Source organism: Mesitornis unicolor, unplaced genomic scaffold (genome assembly GCF_000695765.1).
Source record: "Mesitornis unicolor isolate BGI_N332 unplaced genomic scaffold, ASM69576v1 scaffold13027, whole genome shotgun sequence".
Lineage (NCBI taxonomy): Eukaryota > Metazoa > Chordata > Aves > Mesitornithiformes > Mesitornithidae > Mesitornis > Mesitornis unicolor.
This window is the reverse complement of record NW_010195869.1, coordinates 19,717-37,504: the sequence shown is the minus strand read 5'-3', so window position 1 is coordinate 37,504 and position 17,788 is coordinate 19,717. Positions and strand designations below refer to the sequence as shown.

At 47.7% G+C, this 17,788-nt stretch overlaps 1 protein-coding gene across 2 annotated transcripts in view; it reads right to left on the bottom strand.

Moving 5' to 3' along the window:
- Window positions 1–231: 231 nt before the first annotated feature.
- The window catches only part of NDST2 (N-deacetylase/N-sulfotransferase (heparan glucosaminyl) 2), a 25,970-nt gene continuing 8,413 nt past the window's right edge, over window positions 232–17,788 (bottom strand). The window contains exons 2-13 of one of the 2 annotated variants that reach the window (XM_010188273.1): window positions 17,403–17,490; window positions 17,058–17,212; window positions 15,351–15,536; window positions 14,726–14,854; window positions 8,875–9,057; window positions 7,971–8,067; window positions 6,538–6,661; window positions 4,433–4,607; window positions 4,027–4,197; window positions 2,599–2,708; window positions 1,006–1,108; window positions 232–847 (exon numbers count right to left, since the gene is read on the bottom strand). In XM_010188273.1, coding sequence (XP_010186575.1) covers window positions 722–847; window positions 1,006–1,108; window positions 2,599–2,708; window positions 4,027–4,197; window positions 4,433–4,607; window positions 6,538–6,661; window positions 7,971–8,067; window positions 8,875–9,057; window positions 14,726–14,854; window positions 15,351–15,536; window positions 17,058–17,212; window positions 17,403–17,490 — 1,647 coding nt within the window. In that variant the 3' untranslated portion in view covers window positions 232–721. The remainder of the gene's footprint in view (window positions 848–1,005; window positions 1,109–2,598; window positions 2,709–4,026; window positions 4,198–4,432; window positions 4,608–6,537; window positions 6,662–7,970; window positions 8,068–8,874; window positions 9,058–14,725; window positions 14,855–15,350; window positions 15,537–17,057; window positions 17,213–17,402; window positions 17,491–17,788) is intronic. The other variant, XM_010188274.1, reaches the window with a different exon arrangement.

Below are 17,788 nucleotides of genomic sequence, written 5' to 3'. Positions count from 1 at the left end.
CCTGCAGAGAAATACTTGCACCCTAAGGTAACAAATCAGCTGTGTGTGTCAATAGCTGCAGCTTGTTCTCTTCCCCTGCCTGCTGACGCTGGATGCTGTATCACACCAGCAGTACTGCAGCCAAGGAGCGGCAGTCTCGGGTCTGTTACATCTGTCTCCAGGAAGGTGCAGTCCCCAACAGCCACACACAGTGGCACTGTGAGTAATGCTCATGGCCACTGTTCTCTGCCAGGGGAGGAACAGGGCACTCATGTACGTTGCTGCTGCCAAACAGACTACTGGATAAAAGCTGGGGTTCACTGGACTAGACTCCCCTTTTATTAGGCTGCTGCTCTTTTCTCAGCAGTGGGCTTGATAGCTCACCTATTAAGTCTTTACTTCTGGACTCAGAGGAGTAACACATTAACCCTCCAGCTAGGGCCTGTTTCATATACTGAGAAGAGTAATTTAAACATAAAGTGTTAACCGTGCTCTCTCCCCTGCTCAGAGTAGGGCAGGCATCCCAAATCCTTCCTGTAAGTAAAAGTCAAAGTGTAACACACCATTAAGAATGTGACTTGCACATCAGGAAGGGCAGCCCTTCCTGATGGTGGGGAAAGGCTCCACGGGCACATTCTCTACTCTTGCTCATCTGTCCAGTTGTTTTGGCTTGGCAAGAGATGGCATCATAGCACACGGAGCACCGCACATCCCAATGGCACTGGGGGCAGGGGAGTCCCTCTCAGCTCCAGCTGGAGTTCTGCAGTTCCTCTCGGAGCCAGGTCGGAAGGGGCTGCCCAAGTCTGTTCATCAGCTTGGATAATTCAATGTTGTGCTCCCGGTAGAAGTCTCTTAGGAACAGCCGTGACTGTGTGGGAAATACAGACCACATTAGCGTGAAAGAAGATGTTACCCTCAGCATGCGTTCCACAGTCATCTAGGACACAGGAGCTAGGAAAATGCAGGCTGGGTTGCTGGGATGTTTCTACATCTCTTGCTGCCAACAGATTTGAGACAGTTACTCACCGAGGAATCCATATCAGGGTATTTTCTTCCTTTACTCTTTCCTAGGCATTTAGTCTTCCCTCCATCTAGCAGCTGGCACCAAAATCCTTTTGCTTCATCAAATCTGAAAAGGACACATATCTTTAAAAGATATGGCCACATGCCCAATGAGCAGCAGCAAAAAATAAGTGACTCCATAGGTGCTTCCCATTTCAATGCTTTACAAATTTGGTTTGGGTTTTATTTATTTATTGATTTGTGGTATTGGTTTCTTTCTTTTTTTAACACTTGACTACTTTGACAAGACACCCTTTACAACCACGACTGTTTCAGCTTTATGTAAATGTCAGAGGTAACATGGTGTTACAGTATTTATCTGTTCTGCCCTGGGAGGGGGATGTTAATGAATGCTTTAGTGTATGTAAATTCTTTTGAAACTTCTCATTTTAGCCAAGAAATATTAGAGAATCCCCTGACTCATTTAAAGAGTCCATGTTTCTTTTCTTGCTAAAACACAGGTATCAGGCAGTGCTGGGAACAATGTCTGGGTTTGGTCTGTCCTGTCCTCTCAATTGGCCAGAGGTGAGCTGGAGCTCTCAGCAAGTACCTCTGCCAAACTCTGAGGAAGCTGACCAATGTAATTTCTTTTCTGATCCCAGCTGAAGTGTCCCAGCCAGTACTACCAATGCCAACAGCCCATTTGCCATCACCAGATGTGCTTCAGCAAGTAAGGCTTTCCAGTAATCTGACATTTCTCTAAATCTGCCCTCCCCAGGGGAGCCATGAGCCACCCCTTTGGAAAACAACTGTAGGAGAAGAACTGAATTGGGTCGTCTTTCTTTACTGGTAAAGGAAAGGGCAATTGCTGTATGCCTACACACACCACCCACTGGCCTCAGCTAGCTTGGGCTGCGATAGCACAGCAGATGGAAAACCACAGGTTTCAGCTGCAAAGAATATTCAGGATCTCCAGTGGGCTTGCAGAGTTTCCACTAAAGACTCCTATGGCCACTGTTCACCTTCAACTGGCACTTAATCTATTCAGATTGACTGCACTGTGGGCAAGATGACAGTAATGGCTAAGTAACATCCTTCAACTTAGTAGCTGTGAGGCAGTGCCTCTGCTAACGCTTCCTCAGGTAACTCTGGGCGCCTGTCAAGTCCACGTCTTCTGTAATAATAGGCTCTTTACCTCAAAGCTGTGCAATATGTCCCTAATCTCCATCTAGTTGAAAGTATGAGCAGCTTGTCACACATTTTTTATCATACTTCCTCTCCTTTCTGTCAGATACAGGTAGAACACCAAGCATAAGGAGTGCTAATAAGTCCACAAAGACCAAATGGAAACATCCTAATTACTGCTGTGAGCAACTTCATGCTTCTCCATGACAGTGCCAAAAGACCCCCACCTCTTCTCCTATTGTTTCTGGAAAGGCTAAGCTATGATTCTAGTCTCAGCATAGCATCTCATGCTATCCAAACCTAATCTTAGGGTAAGGCATTCCTCTGAAACCTTGGCAGGTCTTGTAGTCAGAGATAAGTATTCTTCCAGTCAAGTGCTTATTAGTTTCACACTTGGCTAAGAAAGCATCCTCCCCAAACCAATTTCCCTACCTGAGAGCCTGGGTGTAGTTGAAGAGTGGCGTAACTCCCAAAAACTTCTGGATGTTGTCCATTACAGAGGCAGGGTTGTGTCTCAGCTCCTGGCCATCCACAATGAGAAGCTGAAAAAACAGCAGCCACTTCAGCCTCTGACAGCTTCTGCTGAATGACACCCGTGAGCTTCCTGGCTCTCAGAACTTCCCCTGGCCTTTGTGCCAGCAAGTAAAGGCTGCCCAAACCTGTTTATTCTGGAGCAGCAGTGGGGGGGATGTGCCCCAGAGAAGTTATGATACGGGCCACAAGTACCACAGAACAGTAGGTCATGACAGGCTTTGCTTAACAAACTTGCCTTTGGCCAAACTCCCTGTAACTGAGCACTTAGGCCCAGCAGTAGCATGATTTACAGACTGTCTCTGGAAACCTCGTGTATTATTCTGATGTCAGCAGTCACTGTGCTAAGTCCTCTTCTGTAACCTGTGATTACTCTCCCGTTACGTGTATGGTAGACAATAATGAACAACATTTGTGTTACCTATTTATTTCAAAGAAGAGAACAGAAAAATAGTCCCATGAACTGAAGTCTGGGGAAGGTAGGAGACTGACCCATAGTAAGTACAAGGACAGTGTGTCTGGCTCTAGCATTCCTCACAGCAGTAACCTCAGGAATGACAAGGCAATGAGATACAAGCCCAGGAATGTTTTCCCCTGTCTCCTAGTCTTAGCAGATCTATCATGTACATGCTTTGGCAGAGAATGAGAGACTAAATGGGCATTATAAGACTCTGCTGGAGTATAGACTGTCTGAGGATAACCCCAGCAGTAGAAAGGAACTTTAAAAAACAAATCCTGGCTGACATTGTATTAAACAATTTATAAATTTCTTGGGAATTTAGAGACAGTAATGGTCTATATTGCCTAGTAATAGACTGTTTGCAAATTTATACACAAAACACAGAATCTTGACAGCTCTGCGGTGAAATTTCCCTTCAGCAGCCAGCTAAAGGCTTCACAAAATAGGAACTAACACGTGGCAGAGTCCAGGAGCCTCTCTTTAAAGCAATGAAACCACAGCAAGTAGCTGAACACCTATTGGCCTGAAGAGGGTCCCTGGGCTGCAGGCTGCCAGGATGAAAGGACAGGAGTGCTAACAGTGCTGCTCTTGCTGAACTTCTCAATACTGTGAGGCTCTCTGGGAAATTGCAGCATCCGCCTGCACTCATTTACTTTTACAAATACAATAAAGTGCTAAATTTGGAGTATTCAAGCCTGATTTCTTATCAGCTCATAATAGGAAGAAGCAAGCGGTAGCTCTTGTTCCAAAAGACAAGACAAAGGGTGAAGTGAAAACACTGGGGGCAGCAGCACACGTTACAGTTTCTTCTCCTTTCCTCTCCACTAAACCTACAGGGGGCTCAAGAGAGCCTCTACTGCCAAACGTACCTGCCCAGAGGGGTAGTAGGTTAGCCAGCGCTCCAGGTGAGTTGAATACCAGCCAGGGAGCAGGCATCGGCTTTGCAGGTTGCGCAGTTCCTGAGGGGCCTGGGATTTCGCAGAGATCACTTGGTAGAAGGTATAATTGAGAGCCACGGGGTCATTGTGAGCACGCTGGTGCTGAAAAACAAGCTGAGTTTAGGAGCAGGAACACGCAATTCCACTGTACACATCTCTGTGCAGACCCTCCTGACTCAGCACAAGAGCCCACCAATGCCTGTGTACGTAACTGTCCACTCTGCAGGCAGCCTGCACCATCTCCCCTGGCCCTCTGTGGACATGGAGCCACAGCTTTCTGCCTCGCCCCACTGGAACATCTCTGGCCCTCACCCACAGACCAGGGTAGGGAAGTTACCTGGTACCACGAATAGGCTCGGTCAGCAGGGTTGATCAGAACAGTAATGATTTTGGCTCGAGGCAGCAGGGCTGCGCCACGTTTTGGTACCACCTCTGTGTCAAAGTAATTGGCACTCTTCTCAAACATGAAGTCTGTGCTGGCGTTGGAGGGGATGGGAAAGAACTCCATGTACCTGCCAAACAGATGGGACGCTGGTGAGCAGCATGGCAGACAAAGGGCACACAGCAACACAACAAAATGATGCCCTTGCTCATCTTGAACAGACACAGTCTGCAGAACCACACCTCCCCAGTAATGCAGTGAATGGGCAAACTGGTGCAGAGCTGGCAGAGGTGTGACTTGGGAAGGGGTGGTGGAGCACAACATAGAAAGCAGAAGACAAAAGGGTAAGAAGGTATTTTGCTGCGAGTGTGTTCCTCAAGTCCTCAGGCAGTGGAAGGAAAAGCCTGGGGGTAAGGTAGTAGCTGCAAGCTCTAGCAGAAAAGAGGTTTTTGTCCAAGAGTAAGGCCTGAATCAGCTGCCTGCCCTGCCACTGACCACTTGTTTAAACCTGTCGATCTTATTTGTCTCTTTGTACCTCAGTCCATTGCTGAGAGGGACAAGAGCTCTTGCTCTGCCTCACGGGAGCGTGTCAAATTAGTAATGTGGAAACTGTAAGACATTGAAGTAATGGTAGGGTAGAGGGTAATGGTGGGACAGAGCCCTGCAAAGCACTGGAAGACTGGTCTCAGCTGAAATACAAGCTGTAGAACAAATTCCATGCTAAACGCAAAGATCCTCCTCTTGCATGTGATACTACACTCAAATCAGGTTGGATGACTTTTCCAGAGGATGCACATGAAATGCTATGCTTTCTAGGCCTATCTGTCAGCTGATGCAACTGCTCGACTCATGTTAGCTTTCCTCAAGTACCAACCATCTTTCAATACCTTTGGTCTCAGCTGAAATACAAGCTGTAGAACAAAGTCCATGCTAAACACAAAGATCCTCCTCTTGCATGTGATACTACACTCAAATCAGGTTGGATGACTTTTCCAGAGGATGCACATGAAATCCTACGCTTTCTAGGCCTGTCAGCTGATGCAACTGCTCGACTCACGTTAGCTTTCCTCAAGTACCAACCATCTTTCAATACCTTTCCAATGATCCTCTAAATGATCAGAGAAGTCAGACAAAATCTCTCACAGGCAAATAAATCCCAAGGCAGAATGGCTTACTGCCACACAGCCATCCCTCAGAGCCATGCATGAAGGAGTGTGCTGCCATGGTTGATCCAAAGTTCATGCTTTGAGCAAGAAACACCTTTATAATTTCTCTGTCTGGAAAGGTAGTGGCATGATAATACCATAGTGACACTAGAGTCTCCCTGGAAACACTTTATCATAATTGCATACTTTTACAGCTGAAGATCAGGCTATCCATGCAGACACTGGAGCCAGTGCAAGGACTGCAGACAGCTCCAAGTCTAAAGGGCCCAGTACAACAGCAGGGATTTCTCAGTGATGTCCAATGACAGGACAAGGGGCAATGGTCCCAAGCTGGAGCATAGGAGGTTCAACCTGAACATGAGGAAAAACTTTTTCACTGTGAGGGTGACAGAGCATGGCCCAGGCTGCCCAGAGAGGTTGTGGAGTCTCCTTCTCTGCAGACATTCAAAACCCGCCTGGACGTGTTCCTGTGTGACCTGGTCTGGGTGATCCTGCTCTGGCAGGGGGGTTGGACTGGATGAGCTTTCGAGGTCTCTTCCAACTCCTAATGTTCTGTGATTCTGTTGTTCCCTCTGCACTATGTGTCTTAACTCAGAAACCATGAAGAACTCTTTAATAAGCACACTGTTGTCTGTTTTGCACATCAAAGGAAAAGAAACCTCACGACAGCAATGCATTCAATAAAGACTGAATTTTTAAAGCTAAATCATGCCTACAAGTCTCCTGGTAAACAGTCACCACTTGTCACAGGGAACGTGTGCTGAGCAATAGCAGTGAAAGCAGCTGTTCAGAAACAGAAGCTACTCGGGTGGCTGAGGTGGACATACAGAGAGACGCAGGAGAAGACAACACGGGCACACCTTAACCCAGAAGAACACGTGCTGGGGTTCTTACCAATCGATTCCCTTATGGTAGTTGGGTCCATTGAAAAACTGGATCTCCTCGAAGGTGGATGGACTTGGGAAGTTACTGGTGACAGCTGGATGCATGGTCAAGAAGAAGTGCACAGCAGTTGTGCCTGCAACAGGAACAAATTAACAGGACCTGGGTCACACGCAATGCTTGGCTGAATGAAAGGCTTTACCTACACTGCAAAAAAACTGTCCCCAGGTGGGCACACTCCTACCACGCATGGCTAACCCACCCCTTAACTCATGCAGGTTACAACAGCCAAAACACCAAGTGCTTTGGGATTGTCCTTAACTAAGCAGTTCACCCCCGCGTTTCAGCTCATGCACCTGATGTAAGTCACCTCCTCAGCAGGACAGCTGTCACCCGTGTCGGCTACCCCCACACCTTTTCTTTGGTGGCACAGCCACGCTGTCATGTGGCAGAACCCATGGCTGCCTAATGGGAGGTGGCCTGGGCAGTGCAGGACAGTATCACGAGTTTGGGAAGGAGATGTGCTAGGGACATGAGTGTCCTTGGATGAGAATTCAGCCTTGGCCTGCCTCTGCTGTAGATGTGTTCCCTTTGCCCAGCCAAACTCGATAATCCTGCTCAGCACACAGCTGTAGGCCTCCAGCAGGCCAATAAATCCGCCAAGAGAAGAGTTTTCTCACTGTGCCAGTGCAAGCAGCTTGGGTCATGATGCAGGAGGGCTCGTGCTGCACACACACCAACAGAGCTTCACAGTGACACAGGCAGGAGACAGCAGCTTGGCTGGGACAAGCTTCCTCCCAAGGCCAGGATCACCATTTGTTGTGCATGGTTGGCAGCTGCTGTTTCACTGCACTACAGAGAAAGCCAAGGTTTGAAGACTTGGCTTTGGCTGAAGAGATTTTGCACTCTTCAGACCAGAAGGGACTGCTCAGCACAGTATATATACAGCCATGTCACTGCCAACCACAATGCCACAGCAGTTAAGAGGTGGTGACAGAGGTCAGACAAAAGAGGAGCTCTGCCTCCCACTGACAGTGACATGGAGCATGCAGTGGGGACACAGATCTGTCGCAGTAAGAGTGCCAGGGGGCATTCATCATAACCTTTGCTAAGAGTGTGTGTGAGCCCTGCTGACAGCTGATGTTTGTCACGCACTAGGAAAGGTCACAATTTCTCTGAGCTTACGTGGAAAAGCCAAAAGACAACTCTGCAGGTAGGGCTCTTCCCTGCAAATCAGGACTGAGCCAAGCAAAGTGCCAGGGTGCAAAGCACTGACAGACTTGTCAGATTTAGGTTAGAACAAATCTCAGATTCTCTGAAACGTCCTCTGCGGCCATTTGGCAGCTTGCACAAAGGGCAGCCATACAGCTCGACAACACAGACCTTTCCAGCTCTCCTCTCTGGAGCAATGAGATGGAAGCTCCAATCTATTTTTAAAGTATTACCAGTTTTCTGAGGTCCCACGATGAGGAACTTGGGGAGTCGATCGCATGTTTTCTCCTTGGACCAAATATCTTTGTGTCGTTTATCATCACAGGGATTCTGCAGCACAAGTGATGGGATTAAGCATTACCACAGGAGCTAATGGACAGGGGAGGAAAGGCTGGAAGTCTTCCTCTCGGGAAAATGCTATTAGCATACGAAGAACACTTCACAACCACACTGCTGCTCTACCAGGCATCCAGAAGACTTAAGTAAAAGCACGGGGGACTGTTTTCAAAAGCTCTGAAGTGACATGGGAGCCAAAGCCTCTCTGAGAGTGTTAACCACAGGCCTTGCTCTGTGTAGCCACGCTGGGCTGGGTCACCGTGATAGTACAGCTCAGCATCTGTGAACTGCTGGCAGACAGACAACTCTATCACCTTCAGTTAATTTCATCTGCTCATTACCATGCAGAGAGCTGCTGCACTGGGATAAAATGGAATAAGCATGTTTTTATTTAATGAACATGAATCCTGCAGTGTGAAATTACTTTAAGATTAATCACATTAACATACCTGAAAGCTCCTCCAGCACCAAACAGGGTCCTTCCTTGCACACTTAACATTTCACAGCAGCTGGCTCCAATATAAGCCCTTAATGACCCAAATGCCTGCAAACCTGCCCCCCCCCGTCACTTATGACAGCCATGCCTGTCCCTAAGCACACATCGTGACTGTGTGCTACTGCTCCTACTCCCCATCCCTTCTACCATGCAATTTGCCATCTGCAGCCTCAAACCACAGAGGTTAAACCTAAAAGCTTTACGCATTACCCCGCTGTGTGCTCTGGATCAGCAGTCTCGCCACGTTGAAATGTGGGACATACCTCCTGGAAAACCACCAGGAGCAATTAAAGCTGCCTTCTCACCTGCCACAAGGGATTCTTCTCCTGGGGAAAGATTTCAAAGTACTTTTTGGCAAGTTGGACAGGGGGCAGTGTTTGCAGGCGAAGGTTGGTCCAGCACTGCACAAACTTGACCAGGCTCTCAAAAGTGTACAGTCCCAGACGGTCATTCCCATAGTTGGACAGGTGGGTCATGAAGATGCTGATCTGAAAACAGGAAACACATGGGATATTGGTAAATCAGGTAACAGTCCTCACTTGGTTCCACTGTCAGCAAAAGGCTGTTCACATCTCAGACTGCCCTGGCTGGGTGATGAATGCCCATCTGCCAGGATACAGCAGTGTCCTGATGAAAAATGAAAGAAAGGTAGCACTTGCAAAACAGGAGGAGCTCAGGGGAGGAGGGACAGAGACCTCTCAGCAACCCCTGTGAATGAATGGTGTGTGGGTCATAACTGAGTCCTGGCTGTGAGTCCTGAACACTTTCAAAATCCCATTCAGGTAGCTCTGGGACATTCTGGGGAACAAGGGTTAGCCATTGACTCCCCCTCCGAGTCAAAACCTTGCAAAGCCTCTCTCATGGGAGAAGAGGAGCATCCTGTCCTCTCTCTGAGGCACACCCAGAGTGACCTCTCTCACTGCAGTGCTGGCTCCAGCAGGGGAGCAGGCCAGGGAGGGGGCAGCAGCAGGCTGCAGGCCAGGGCACAGCAGCACAAGGGACAGTTTTCACTGGAGCCATTTCTAGGCCTTCAGCTTTCATTCACTCTGTAGTTGACACCTCACGTGTAAAGGAACAACTGGCAATTCACGTGTTAAAATACAAACAAGCGTACTCGGAGATCTGAACATGGACTGCAAGGAGACGCTGCACAAGGACGCTGTCCTAGGAACAGACACCGGCTGATAAGGTTTTAGCTCACAAGAGCCTTCAGCAGAGGCAGCCCCTGAAAAATGTCCTGTCAAGCCTGAGAAAGTAAACCCTTGGGCAAAGTGGCACTGAGCACCCATAGGAGCTCCCCACCCCGTGTGCTTTCTCTTTCTCTGCCTTGCCAAGCCATCTGTTCTCTCAAGCAGATACATTTCCCTCCTGCCTGCTTTTCACTATTTTAACTTTGGGGACAGAGTGCAGAAGACTGCTGCAGCTTGACTCTGGTGCGTGACTTTGACAGGTCCCACGGAATTGCGCATCCCAGTGCCTGCAACACAACAGCACTGGCCAGACACAAACCACACCACACCAGAAGTCAGCAAAACAAAAACAGAACCCTAAGGCCAATGGAAGAATGACAACGTGGATGATTTAGCGCTCCCCACCCAGTGTCTGCTGGTGCAGGGAGGGGAAGAGCCCTCAGCCACAGTAGGGGCAGCCGCTGCTGCACAGTTCAGGGCTGAATCCTGACGGTGCCAGGTGAGGTCAGCAGGCAACAACCGGCTTCCCTGGCAGGAGGCAGGAATGGCTTTCCCCACTCACAGTAGGGGAAGAGCAAAAGGGGGAGGCAGGAGACAGATGGTTTTGGGATGAAGACATTTGCTGGCACTCAGGAGGTCTGAATGCAGTTTTCTGCCCAGTGTCACCATGGACTGGTCTCTTTGTGCGTGAACCATCCCCAAGACACTGTGAAATTAATTTAATCCTGTCCATAATGTGCTCACACTCCAGGGTCTTTGGGTGGGCAACAGAAAACAGCTGTAGGACTCCGGGACACATGGAAAGTAAGTGGAGTTCAAGATTTATCACGTTTGCCTGCCTGTGACTCTTTCACTTCTGGTTTCCTCCTGAGCTGACAAAGAGACCCTGCCAGACTGGCTCTGGCACCTACACTTCAAACAGCAGCGTGTGCTTGGTGCTGCTGTGTAAAAAGGATGTGCTAAATACAACACAGCAAAGAACAGAAAGATCTTCTGTGTAACTGCAGAGCACATAAGGCAGCAAAAGGATGCATCTCACATTGTATTTTGCCCATTTCTGGGAGACACCAGGAAGGTGGTGTGACAGCAAAGGGTGGCTCATCCCTTCGACTTGCTAGTGAAACATTTAGAGGAAAAATTTGCTGTATGAAGTGCCTGGCTCACTGGCATAAACCAAACACTGCAGCAGGGAGGACGCAGGTCACTACCTGGGGCCCCTTCAAGATTTCCAGAATTAAAAAAAGCCTGCACATGACCCAGGTTAGCAACTGTGTCTCAAGACTGACCACACTTGGTAAAACGGCTCACACAAGTAATGCTGTCACTTGCAAAGAGTTCCAAACACCTGGACTTAGGAGAAGCCAAGCCCAGCCCAACCAGTGAGCCATTTCCCTGTACTTCGGAGCAGGCAGTCATGTCCTGTAACACACGTGCACTGCGTAACAAGACCTGGCAGCTCGCTCTGCCTCATCACAGCTACTGCTGCCAAAACAGCTCTGAGCACTACTTCTGACATAAGCTACACTCAAGTCCCATCTCTCCCTCCCTCCCACCCACACCCAGTGACCCAGGGAACTGGCTTAGTAACACCACCTCCCTCCTCTCCCCCTCCCTTCCACTCTCAGCACGCCATGGCTTCCCTTCCTCTGCACTGAGGAAAGATGAAAGGAAAGGTCCTAGAGAGCCTAGAATACAGAAAACTGGGGGTATGAGCATCCTTGCAATGTATAACAAGCAGCTGTGGGCACAGCAGTAACCTGCCTGCGCAGTGTGAGCAAAAGGGTTTGTGAGCAGGGATCATAACGATGCCCTTTGCTTCTGGAAGCGGTGACTGGGCACGTGTCAGCCTGTCTGCTGAACACCAGCAGCTGTTCTCCTCCCGACACCAGGCCTTGTTCGCGAGTCAGAAGATCAAACATCTTCTGTTTGCACTGCGGAGTTAATCATAGGCACACAGGCTTGGAGACTCCTGCATGCACACATCCACTCAAGGGGAGCTGGAAGTACCAAAAAGGACTCAGAGAGTCTGGTCCAAGTCTGCCACGGATCACTGCTGGGGCTGTGGGGCTGGCCAGCTTTCTTTCAGGCCCGTGAGATGGCTCTATCAGCGAGGGGAGGAATGCAAATGTCTGAGTCACTGTGCAAACATAAGCAATGCAGAGGAGCTTACAGCACAGAACTCCACTGCTGACAGAGAGAGGAATGCTCCACTGCCAAAAGGAAGCAAAGTGTAAACATCTGAAGTAATGTGAAAGAGTTTCAAAAGTCACCACAAAGAGACAACAGTAAATCTGGCAAATAAGCTCATCCTGTAGCTTATCCTGTAGCTCATCCTGTAGCAGAGCACAATCTTCCCAAACTTTTTGGATCACAGATCACTGCCAGCTGCTTCCACTATCACACACTTACCAGCACATTTTAACGAGTAGCTCTAGAAAGTATGTTTCTACAAATTCCTTGGCACGGCCTCCTAGACCAGCAATGACCTCTGGATTACAGTCTGGCAACTGGATTTCCAAGAGAAACCTCCAGCTCTTAAGTTTCACAGTGGCTATTTCTGCAGCCACTCTTTAAAATCTGACGACTATGAAGTGGGACAACGTGGAATTCACCCAGCATATGGGAAGAGAAGCCCAGAAAAGCAATGGTCACAGAGAAGAAAGCAGTTTATTTCCATCTAGCCGATCACTTCATATGTAATGCAAAGAATAGCCTTCTCCTTACTACAGACTTTTCTCACACAGGTAGATTTTCACGTGTAAAGATAACAATTCTGCCGCAGGTGAGAGGGACAGAAGGCTGGTTTCCAGACCTGGAAGTATGAACTCCTACACTTTTTCAGCTAGGGCTGTTACAGACCCATACCTTCTGCAGACCATACCCCACGCCAGAGCCTGGTGACAGGGTGACCTTCAGAAAGACAGGTCCTGTTTGTAAACTACAGTCTGTGTGATGCACTCGGAGCACATTGGAAGGGTGTTTTCACTATCACAGGTCTACTTCTAGGAGCAGAGAGGCACTGAACACTAGGAAAAGCAAGAGACAAGAAAAAATTAAGCTCATTGAGGGAAAAAGCTTCATTTTCTGACTCACTGAGCCTCTGCAGCCTAAACTGAAAGTAGCTACAGTGCATTTTGAACCCTGCAACCAAGTTGCAAAAGGAGGGAATGAAAGAAAACACCATGGTAAGCAGAGCCACTGGTGTTACATGGCAAATCCCACAAACAAGTACCCAACGACTGGGACCAGTACTGCAGGATTCCCACCTGGGAAGCCAGTGAGAAACTACTTTTTCTCAGCTCTGCTTGCATGGCTTCTTGCCCATACTCTGGCACTGGTGGAAAAGATGTATAAAGAAGAAAGGAGGTAGATAATTGAAAGCTGTGAGAAAAGAAGAGACTAAACACCATTATATTCAAGAGTGGCTACAGAAGTAGATATTCTAAGATCACCGTCTAAACCTGGCAGGGCAATGCCCATTTGGAGAAAGGGAAGACAACAGGTGCCAAATCAGCTTTAGTAAGAAACAAGTTCAGGTGGGGAACTGAGAAAGTTACTGTGCAGTCAAAAAGAGCAGCACATCATCCTGCTGCAGCCAACAAGTGGGAATGCGAGTGAGTGTGATCTGCTGTTGGAGAGGGCTACAAAGCTTCCTCTCCTATTTCATAGAATCATAACCACAGAATCACAGAATGGTTTGGTCTGGAAGGGACCTTAAAGATCATCCAGTCCAACCCCCCTGCCATGGGCAGGGACACCTCCCATTAGACCAGGTTGCCCAAAGCCCTGTCCAACCTGGCCTTGAACACCTCCAGGGAGGGGGCATCCACAGCTTCCCTGGGCAACCTGTGCCAGTGTCTCACCACCCTCACAGTAAAGAATTTTTTCCTTATATCTAATCGAACTCTATTCTCTCTCAGTTTAAAGTCATCACCACTCACATCCTATCACTGCACTCCCTGATAGAGTCCCTCCCCATCTTTCCTGTAGGCCACCTTTAAGTACTGGAAGGCTGCTATGAGGTCTCCCCAGAGCCTTTTCTTCTCCAGGCCAAACAACCCCAACTCTCTCAGCCTGGCCTTGTAGGGGAGCTGCTCCAGCCCCCTGATCATCTTCATGGCCCTCCTCTGCTCCAGCAGGTCCATGTCTTTCTTATGCTGGGAGCCCCAGAAGTACTCCAAGTGGGGTCTCATGAGAGCAGATTCTATCCATTCAGGATTTTCTAAAATGATGCCCTTCTTTTTTTATATCTCTTGCCGCCTAGTGTATCTTCACAGCTTCAATAGGAAGCAAGAAACTCATGTGATTTGCCATTCATGGCTAAGAACTGGGATGGGACTGCAGGGTGATGAAGGTGCTACATTAGCCTGATGGCTTGATGGAACTGAGAAGTCTTAATAGGGAAACACCTGTGTCAGACCCAGATCTCCCAAAAATACCTTAGGGTGGCATATACATCACAAAAAAAAGCAAGGAGAAATTGTTTCAAGTGTGTACATATTGAAAGAAAGGGAAGAACACTCCATAGCAAAAACCCAGAGAAAGCAATTATTCTGAACAAAACTCATCAGCGAGGCAGGGGAGAAGCCAACAGGCAGCAGATGTGCATGGAGCAGAAGGAGCTGAGGCACATCTCACTCCTGATTCCTGAGGATACAGCAGCCTAGGTAACACTCACTCTGTGTTGAGCCATGCTTGGCATATCACCCTGGCTAGCTTCTATCTGCAAGTGCTGCACTTGTCAACACTCAATACTGATGCTTCCTTGGCAGTGTTTAAAGCAAGGCAGCATTAACTTGCAAGTGCTTCCTTGGCTCCCTTTTTCACATCTCCTTAGCATCACACTGGAGACACCCACACCATCATGGGTGGTTATACTGAATCACCCATAAGATCTACTCCTTTCCCACATCAGGTACATAAGTTGTGACACCCATGCACCAATTCCCCTTTCAGATGAGCTTACTGGGTTCAGGAGCACCGTCAGGAAGAGTTCACCACCACGAATGCTCTTGTCCAATTCCTTTGAACCTCCGGGATATTCATTATAGAAGATAGTGTGAGTAAAAAGACCACAGGTCTGTCGAGGCAGAACCTGGCAATATCAGAGAAAAGCAAAGTTAGATAAAAGGCAGATGCAGCAGAATCTACACATGAATGTGTTGAAGCAGCACTCTGTGGATCAATATAAAAAGTTAAGGGACACAAGCGACATAGGTTCAGAGGACTCTATGTTCCTCCAAATCATTTACTCATCACAACGCAAACAAGTCAGCAAGATCTCAATTTAGTCTTGTGGTGCTTGGTTTTGCTCTCCTCTGTTCAGTACTGACCTCTGAACTGTACTGAGAAACACAGCAACTGGCTTTAGTCAAGCCTCTTCTCTTTGCTTGACTGAATGATTTTGGAAGCACTGGTGATCTCCTCTGTTCAGTACTGACCTCTGAACTGTACTGAGAAACACAGCAACTGGCTTTAGTCAAGCCTCTTTGCTTGACTGAATGATTTTGGAAACACTGGTGATATTAAAAGGTTAATGTCTCAGATTCCTTGGGCAGGAAAGTGGGGTCTGCTTGCCTGGCTGTGCTCACCATGATTCCATTATGGATGAATCCACGCCGATACCGGGCAGGCCGTAGGTGTGGGTACTCCTCTGTGCTCGTTACCTGGATGCTCCAGACAGATTTCCACGCCTCATAGAGTTGCGTGTGGACTGGATAAACCCCAGAATGATGGGGGGCTACAGCATAGCCCAAGTCTGTGGGAATCCCATGCTCCTGGAAGCAGAATATGCAGCTTGATCATTCAGTATTTAACTAATACCCTTAATAAGGATCATATTTAGCAATAGACTCGAAGTTGGAGCAAGGTGACTGAGTAAAATAAAAACTCTGCATTGAGAAACCCGAAATGAAACCTGAAATATTGCTTGTTCTTCTTATTTTATGGATCTATGGAAATATAAGGGTGATTCTGTATCAACAAGGACGTTCAGAACTGGTAACAGCTGCTTTAAGAATGGTCTTGTAGCTTGCAGGTGTGACAAATCAGATTAATTCACAAGCCTCCGGTCAGGCTCCTTGGTCACTACAAACTAATCAATCCTGTTAAGTTTCACATCTCACTCCCACAATGCTTAGATCTGAGTCACTAGAGGAGGAAAATAAAGTTTCCTTAACTGATATAGAAGGAAAGGAAGGTGATGACCAGGCTCTGTCTTGTCTCTAGCAATTCAAAGAAAAACAGACATTAAGCAAGAGACTGTTGAGGGTGAAGCTATGAAGCCTGGAGCTATACTAAAATAACAGGAAATATCTGAATTTCATGGGTTTTAATTCCACCATGCAGTTCTGGTAACAATATGAATGATGACAGCTCTGGACTAGTGGTGTACAATAAAACTAGAGCTCCTAAATGAAGTAACAACCTGCTCCTTCCCACTGTTAGCCTGTTCTACATTAAATACATGTAACTGTGCTCTGTGCTTTGTCTCTCTTTGCAAAAGACTGCACTGTTATTTAACCACAAGAAGAAGGAGTCTAAATTGTTTCTATAATGCTGCAACTGTGCTCTGAATTCAAGATCATTCCTAATCTCTGTGTGTCATGGGAACAGAAGACAGCAGCCTGCTATTCCCAAGGGGATTACCATCAAAAGAACCAAACTAGAGGTGAAGAGGACATTTCTTTTCAGAGAAACATGTCTGCTATATTGAACTCTGGGCTGTAAGCATCAAACAGACATTGTTCCAGCAATGCAGGATGTTCAAGCCTTCCCCCTCCCCTGCCAAAACCCAGGGAATTTCCCCTGGACTTCCGAGATAAGTAACTTCCCTCAGCACCGCCCGGGAAGGCCAGAAGTAGGGCTGCTAGCACACACACAGCATTTTACACTACCGACCAGGTGACTTACAAAACCACAGTGAGTAAGGATGGAAAAGGAAGTACTTTCTAACTGCCAGAGTTTGTAAATTAATTGGATTTGGATGGTAATGCTACAAGTTCACACTGCAGCATATAAGAGCCTTGGGATTTGCACCCTGGAACTGCAGCGGAGCTGCCTGGGGCCATGCAGGTGCCAGGAAACGTTTCCCATTGCACAGGCAGGCACACAAATGGTGTTTCTTGCCTGAAGACAGCAGGAGTCATGCAGCAACCCAAACTTTCAGAAATGCCTTTCTTAAATGCAGCTGAGTTACTAGACTAGCAGTATTTGGGTACCGCCGGTTCTGAACAGCTATTCCAGGAGAATGTTTAAGGATTAGTACTGTAAAGCAAATAAACTGTGATGCCCCTTACCACAGCAAACTGTTTGTTGAGCTTCATCTGCTCAGCCAGCACAGTGACATTGTGGAAAAGATGAGGCTGCATGTGACTCCACATGTGAGGGAACCACCAGAACTCCTTCCTGTGTTTCAGCAGCATGTCATCCCCTTCATCTTCCTCATCTGTACCTACAGAGTGCAGAAAAGAAAAATTAAAAAACCCAAAAGGCAGAAGAGGGGCTCAATGTTTCAAAGCAGTGGCTAATCCCCTGCAACGCTGAGTCGTTCCAACAGAGAATCATGCTCTCTCTAATGTCTTGCACACACGAACAAGGGGGCCGTACGCAGGCACTGGGATGAAGGGGGGCCAGGGGCTTACCTGTGTGGTAGAATTTCCCTGAGAAGCCCAGGTTGAAGGTGAAATTTGGGACTAAAGTTCTCAGCTTATTCTGCGTGCTCAGTAAAGCCTGTTTGAATGAAAGGAAAAAGGAAATGTTCATATTCAGTTGCTCTGTTACGTTTCTCTGTGCTCTACTGGTACCCAGTTTAGCCTGAAGAGGTATCACAAGGGAAGGGGCTAAGGCACTGTTGCCTGTGGACTGAAGCAGAGTAGCCAAGTACTCTACAGGCAGAGTCTTTACTTGAAGTAGTCCTGCTGTACTAAATGACACCACTTCAAAACCACAGTCAGATGATGTTCTCCATTGCTGTGTGGAGGACCCAGAGTGTCTATGCTAAGGCAAAGGGACAATAAATCTCACTTGC